Raw genomic sequence first — 7,289 nt, forward strand, 5'->3', positions numbered from 1 at the left:
GACCTTCAGTCCCCTCCCGAACCTCGTGTGATCTCGTAGTGACAACTCTCCAACCCTGTGGGAGCTTCTACTCAGTGGGGGGGCCTCAGAGGCCCGCCCGCAAAAGCCAGCCCAAGGCCCCAGACACCCCCTGAACTATACCCACCCCCAGCACTCCTCCTTTGCAGCGAAGTCGAGGCCGAGGTGGGGACATGATACCGCCCGCACCCTACACACACGCTCCATCAGAGAAGTCCTGGCACCTGTATCCCCACCCTGGGCTGCCATCCGGAAGAGGCATAAAGCCCACTGCTACCCAGCCTCTTCCCTCCCTCCTTTCCTGCTCTCCCCTTGCTCCCTGCTCTCAGCTCCTCTGAATTCCAAGAGACTATTTCTCTAAACCCCCGCCCCCTCTCACCTGCAAATGCAGTTCCTACCGCCCAGTTTCACATCATGGTTGCCCCCTTTCCTCCAACCTTTCTCCCCTGGTCTGGGGTCCTGTACACCTCCTCCCCCAGGACCCCCAGGGCCCTGTTTCCAGTTGAATGCTTTCTGTCACCGAGAAGGGGCATGAGCAGAGCTGGGCACTGAGTGATGGGGGCTGAGAAGGGGCTCTGTGCAGCTTGCCTGTCCCAGGCTGTGGGGGCTTGGCAGCTGCCAGGGCACTTGGATGGAGGGCTTGGGGTGCAGGGGTCTGATAACCAAAGGCAGTGAGGGGTCCAGTGGCAGGGGTCTCCTCAGTGGCTATATGCTGATATTTCAGAGGGATGGGCCCCCAGCTCAGGCCATTCCTGGTACCCCACCTGGGATGGCTCCCAGGACTTGTGCCCCCACCTCTCCCCTCCACCCAGCCGCTTGCCTCTGTGTGCCTGGGTGCTGGCTACCGAGCCCTTCCCTCCTGGGCAGGGCATTGGGGTTGGACGTGACCTCACCCAACAGCCCTGGCCTAGGTGGGGCCGCCCGCCCAGCCAGGCCTGGACACTGTGTCAGCAGCGCTGTCTCCTGAGGTAGCTTTGAAACCAACTGTGGGTCTTGGGTCCAGATGGTTCCCAGTAAGAGCAGTTTGCCGGCCATGACAATCAATACTGGGATCCAGGGAGATGGGAGCCCACTGCTGGTCTCAACTTTTGCACTGGGTCGGACCAAAGGGACACTGGTGGTAGTGCAGGGGAAGGTGTGAGGAAGACAGGTCTTGGAGAGAATTATACTGTCGGTCACCAACTATCTATCAAGTGCCTACTCCACGCGGGATGGAGTGGTCAACTAGACAGACAAGCCCCAGCCGTCAAGGAGCTGGGGTTCTGGGTGTGTGTGGAGGAGGCAGAGGAACTGAGTAACAAATGGGCAGATGAAGGAACAAGAGAATTTCATAGTGATTTGTGTGATGAAGACAGTAGAAGTAGATGCTGCGGTGGCAGCGGGTTGGCAGGGGCACCTTTGGCCAGGGTGATCAGAGACCTCTCTCTGAGACCTGAATGAGGCCGTGGAATGAGCCTTGTGACCATAAGAGAGAAGAGGGTTGCAAGTGGAGGAACAGCAAGTGTGGTGGCCCTGTGTGGGCAGGAGTTTGGCGTGTGGAGGAAGGGAAAGAAGGCCAGTGTGGCTGGACCCCTGAGTTGGGGAGATGAGGTTGAAGGGTGGGTGGGGCCAGGAGAGAACAGAGGTGCTGGCTTTAGGGTTGAGGGACTGTGGCTGTTGAGATGTTCTGCTCCTCCCACCCTTCTTCTCTGCCCAGTATGGTATTTGATCTGTCTTTGCCACCCACCTTGGATGAGACCTGCAGTGTTTTGGGTGGTGGCTCTTTTGGGGATTGGGAGGGCAGACTCCCTACTGGTCCCTGATCACAGTCACCCTCGGGGAGAGAGGGCGGGACCAGCAGGAGATGGGAAATGCCCCTCGTGTTGGTGAGAATCCTGCTGATAGGATCTCCGCCTGTGGGGTGGGGACAGCGCCTGTGGGGTGGGGACAGCGAGATGGTGGCCAGGTAGGGCTTTCCCTGAAGCCCTGATAAGATCTGATCTGTCATGGGGTGGGGAGCCCAGCGAGGCAGGCGGCCACTCCCGCTCAGTCATTGGCTGCCAACCACAGCGAGTAGGCCTTTGTTATGGAGCCAAAGCCTCCAGGCAGAATCCAGGTGTAGGGAGGGCTGGCGTGCTCAGACTGCTGCCCCAGGGTGCAGGTGGGCAGGAGGACCCATCACCCCTCTGCTGGGTACCAGGAAGCTCTCTAACCCCTCCCTCTGGGCACACCTGCCCTTTCTGGGGAGGGGGACATTTCTGAGCCTGGCTCGCTCTGTGGGGAAGCCAGTGGTCTCTGGTTGAGCAGCTGTGTTGATACCAGGCTGGAAGGAGGAGTAGGGGGCCCCTGGTTCCCCCTCTGCAGTGGGAGGGGCTGCTGGACACCCTGCTTAGCTCCTCTGGCTGGTCAGAGCTGAGCTCATGGTCCTGATGCCCAGTGCTGGGGAAAGGTCAGGAAACCTCAGGGCGTCTCGAATTAGTGGGGCATCCTCCCTGCAGCGACCTGAGAGGCCAGAGATGGCAGTGGCTCAGGAGCAAGGGGGATTAGGGGAATGAGGGGGATGGTGGTCCCAGGGGCGAGTGGGGCAGGGGCTGTGTCAGCCCAATTCCTGGCGGCTGAGCCTCCTCTGCCCTCCGCTGTTAGGCCTGCACAGCCTCAACCTGGGGTCCACCTCTCTTGCTATTACAGCGTAGCCCCTGTTGGGGGGTAGCTTGATCTTCAGTTCCCCTCACACCTTGATCCCATTGCCCCTCAAATTTGTGGGGCCGCCTGTGGGTCCTCCCCTCTCCCTGCCTGCCCAGTCCCCCTTGGCCATACCATTTTGTACCATGACTTGTCTCTGGCCAAGCTCACCAGGGACTGAGTGGAGTGTGGCCAGGAGTCCCTGTGCCTCTGGACCAGAGTATGCTGCCAGGCCCTTTGCCTACCAGGCTGTCTCGCTGGTTTATTTCTGTGGGGCTAATTCTAGGGGTGGGGTACCGGGGGGGGGTAGGGCCTATGGACAGGTGTGGCGGGGATACTCCTGAGAGCTTGGTGGCCATAGTCACTCACAGTGTCACTGGAAGATGGCTGATGGAGTGGGAAGGAGCAGGCCCGCATCAGGCAGGTGGAAGGCTGGCTCCTGGGGGCTTCAGAGCCTCTGCAAAGAGGGGACAGATGCATGACCGGGCAGCAGCTCTTAAAAAAAACAAAAACAAATAAAACTGTCCTTGGAGTTTTCCAGGCAGAACTCTGGGTCCAAAATGGCCAGGCAGGTACATGCTCCTGTGCCCAGAATTTGGGGTAAGGTGCCTCATGGACTCATTTCCTCATTTAGAGTAGGTGGATTTACCCCCATTTATTACTTTTTTTTTACCAGTGGGGAAACTGAGGCACAGAGTAGTTAGGTGGGTTGTCTTGGATTCGTACTCTATAAGCTCAACCCTTGCTGGCTGTCCAAGTGGCCTCCTGGCTTTGCCATGTCCTGGGCTACCTTGCTTGTGGGTGTATTCTAAAAGGGCCTTCCATGCTGTAGGCCCAGCCTGCTGTCCCCTCAGAAGGGAAGTTCATGGCAAGGCAGCCCAGAGGCAGGTGGTGGAGACAGAGCTGGGGAAACGGACCCATCTCTGACTGCCAGGGCCCAGGTGCCTTGGGGCTCTTGGGAGTCAGAGCCAAAGAGGGGACCTGAGACCTGACCTTACGTAGGAGGAAAGCAGGCCACTTGGGTGGGAGGGGGTCTTAGACTCCCGGGGGCTGGGATAGAGGGGGTGAATGGCAGGAAGGGAGCTGAGGGGTGCTGAGAGGAAGGCCTTCAGGGTGGAAGTGGGATGGGGGAGTGCTACCCTCTCTGCTCCTTCCCTTGTCTGCGTGTACCCGCTAGGGTAACCCCATCTGTTCCTTGTTAGGGGACTCAACAGACAAGCCTCTAGGAGATTAATTAATGCCAAGCTGCTGGCAGATCCAGCAGCACGCCTGCCCCAGGGCCCCATCCTGGTAGCCCAGATGCCCAGCTGACCCCCAAATGTTGTTCCCTTCCCATCCAGCGATCTTGGAGACATGGGAGGCCATGTCACTGGCCCAGTCCTGTCCCTGAGGCTGGATGGCAGAGAGGGCTTAAGTGGTGGCAGAGATGGCTGCAGGACATTCTGCCCCCAGGCCTACCTCCTTCGCCCACCCTGGCACTTCTCATCCATTCCTGGCTGTGCCCTGGATGTGCTATGTGACCTTAGTCATGTTGCTTCCCCTCTCTGAGTAACTTTCTTTTTCCCGTCAGTAAAATGGGGATGTTGGACTGGATCATCACTGAGGTCCCCCGAGTCTTTGTTATCCATTCTATCTGCCTATTTCTGCAGTGGCCCCTGATGGTACCACCCCCTCCATTCTCACTCCATATTGACTTCCCCTTGGTCCCCCACACTGTCTCCTGCATTCTTCCAGGCTGTGTCTTCTGCTCAGGTCCCAGGTGATTGCTAGTTCTCCCTGTAATTAACTCCACCTGTGCCCAGGACATGGCGGCCTGCCTGGCCAGCCCCTGTTGGGGCCCAGGCCCTGCCCTCACAGGCCAGCGCAGTCTTCCCAGAGTCAGGGCAGGACATCTGCTTCCACAGTGGCCACCTCCCACCGGCCCAGCACATTCCTCAGGCTTATCTGGGGGCCCGCCCCGCTGGACTCTGCCCTCCCACCCAGGAAGCAGTACCCAGAGGAGCTGCCAAAGAGTTCCAGGGACTGGGGGGGTGGGGAGGGGGTTGGCTGGGCCAGAGTGGGCTTGAGGTGGATGATTCTCAGCCTCAGGTCTGGGGCTGGAGAGAACTAGATATAGGGCAGGGTGGGGCAGAGGGATTTGGGAGTCTGCTGAAGCTGACAAGGCAAATTGTCTTTAACTTTGGGGAGCTTGGGTTCACTCAGACACCAGAGTCTGCGCCATCTCCTGGGACACCCCGCCCCCATCTTTGGGACTCTCCCCTGGGGGCTTGTGTGCATAGGAGGGGGCCTTCCTCTGGGCAAATTAACCTAAGTCTGCTCCAGAGTTGTAACAGGCCATAGAGCTGCCAGGGCCCAAGAGCTGAGGGACAGCAGCTCTGTGCCACAGCCCAGACCTATTGGCCACCTCCCTTCCTCAGCCCCCACCTCCACCGCCAGAGCCGAGCCGGTCCTCCCAGGAAGGGGTTAACTGCCAGCCGTGAGGGAGGGGACTGGGCTGGACCATTTTCCTTTGCCGCTGCCTCCACCTCGGTTTTCCTGGTTGGTTCTGTCGTCCTGGGGTGGGGAGGAAAGGGAAGGAAGAATGGCGGGCGGGCGGAGGGAGGGAAGGAGGGAGGAGTGTGGGAAGAGGAAGGGAAAAAGAGAGCGAGACAGTGAGGGGAAGAGAAAGATGTCACTGTCTCTAATCTCCCTGTCATCTTTATTTCCAGCAGGCGCTGGGCGAAGGAACTGCTAGAACAATGCTGAGGCGGGCGAGGTGAGGAGCAGCCCGGTCAGCGCAGCGGCCCCGACGGAGCGTCTCAAACAGGTGATCGGAGGAGCCAGAAACCAAGGCCATCTGGGCATCCCTCCCCTTGCCTCGGCCAGACCGGCGCCCCAGAAACGGCGGGGAACCATGGCGACCAATTTCAACGACATCGTCAAGCAAGGCTACGTGAAGATGAAGAGCAGGAAGCTCGGGGTGAGCGACCCGCGGAGGGGCCCCGCCGAGGGACTGGTGCTGAGGACTCGGTCTGGAGGATCGGGGTGGCGGGGTGCACGGCGCCTGCCTGCTGCCGGGCATCGTGCATTGTAGTCTCGAGGCTTCTCGCCAGTGGGCCGCCTGGCATGTGCCTGGGCCCAGCTCTGCCTGCTGCAGCCCCTGCTCCAGCCCAGCTGGCTGGCATCCCAGCAGCTGGGCCAGCCAGCCAGCCAGCGGTGGCGGCAGCTGGTGGGCAGGAGACTCTCCTGCTATTGTTGAAGTTGTCACCACAGCAGCAGCGGCTGGAAATGCCCTGCTGTGTCTGAGCCGAGAACCAGCTTCTCACTTCCCTTTGCCTTCCCTCTTGACCCTCTCGTCCCCCTACTTCCGATGGCTTCTGTGTACAGATACATTTATTTAGTTATTTTTGGTTGTTGGTTTTAATGTTACAGCTGTGTGTGAAGAGGAGCATGGTTGATTGTGGGGGGCAGTGCCATGGGGGTGTTGATGCTGACATTTGTCTGGTTTATGAATGAGAACTTGGCGTCGGATGCCTGGTGCTCTGACATTTGTCTGCTTTGTGAATGAGAACTTCAGGTGGGGTGGCTGGTCCTCTGAAATTTGTCTGGTTTATGAATGAGAACTTGGGGTGGGATGCCCAGTGCTCTGACATTTTCTGGTTTATGAATGAGAACTTGGGGTGGGATGCCTGGTGCTCTGGGACAGGCTGCTTTCCTCCAGGTTGTCAGCTGGCAGCTCCCTGCATGCCTAGTGCTTGGCCCCAAGCTGAGGCTTGGAGGGGCTTCGCAGATGAGGCCTCAGACACATCCCTGCTGGGCGTGTACCCTCTCCCAACCCTCTAGGCCCCCTGCTGGTGAAGACCCCCCAGAAGGCATGAGCAGGGGCCCCAGGGACAAACTTACTGATCTTGGTGAGGTTGTCCCAGAGTTCCTTCTATTCCCCACAGACCCCCCACCTCCACAGCCAATGAGGGCTCTGGTGGCTGCCCCTTCCCCAATAGGGAGGAAAGCGCCCGTGACTGAGGTGGCCCCGCCCATGACTGAGGTGGCCCCGGTGTGGCCCCCTCTCCTCTAGAAGTTTTACCTGCCCCTCCCCCTCCCACTCCCCATTGCCTTGGTAGGGAGATGGGGGCGGGGTGGGGGAGGATGAGGAGGAGGAGAGGAGCTGGGCTCTGAGACACTTCCCTGCCTAGATACCTGACGGCAGGGCTGGCTCCTCCTCTCTCTCCTGTGGCCCCATGGTCCCCCTAGGGGTGTGCCCTGTCCTGGCAGCTTCACTGCCAGGTGGGCACAATTGGGGTTTTGCCTGGATTTGAATTTATAGCCCAGCTAGGCGGGGACTGGGCCCTGGTGGCCCTCGGCCCAGTTTGCTGGTTCCCTGAGAGGGATGCTGCCTACTGACTTGGAGCACAGAACAAAGGGAGGTTGGGGCCAAGGTGGGGAGGCTGAGGGAGCAGGGCCCAGCTTCTAGTGTCACTTCTCATTCCTACAATCCCCAGATGAGCAGGTCCTCAGGGGTCAGCTGGGCTGAGGCCTTGTGGAGGGCAGAGCTTGCTAGAAAGGCAGAGGCTACAGGGACAGCCACTAAGGGCTCTGTGTCAGACCTGTTCAGGAGACCTGGGAACGCGGGG

At 59.4% G+C, this 7,289-nt stretch overlaps 1 protein-coding gene across 1 annotated transcript in view; it reads left to right on the top strand.

The window, feature by feature from the left end:
* The first annotated feature begins 5,308 nt into the window (after nucleotides 1-5,308).
* Nucleotides 5,309-7,289, top strand: part of DOK4 (docking protein 4) — a 6,901-nt gene continuing 4,920 nt past the window's right edge. Inside the window, exon 1 of the mRNA XM_004371549.1 lies at nucleotides 5,309-5,638. Coding sequence (XP_004371606.1) covers nucleotides 5,573-5,638 — 66 coding nt within the window. The 5' untranslated portion in view covers nucleotides 5,309-5,572. The remainder of the gene's footprint in view (nucleotides 5,639-7,289) is intronic.

This window comes from Trichechus manatus, unplaced genomic scaffold (genome assembly GCF_000243295.1).
Source record: "Trichechus manatus latirostris isolate Lorelei unplaced genomic scaffold, TriManLat1.0 scaffold00014, whole genome shotgun sequence".
In the NCBI taxonomy this organism is placed as follows: Eukaryota; Metazoa; Chordata; class Mammalia; order Sirenia; family Trichechidae; genus Trichechus; species Trichechus manatus.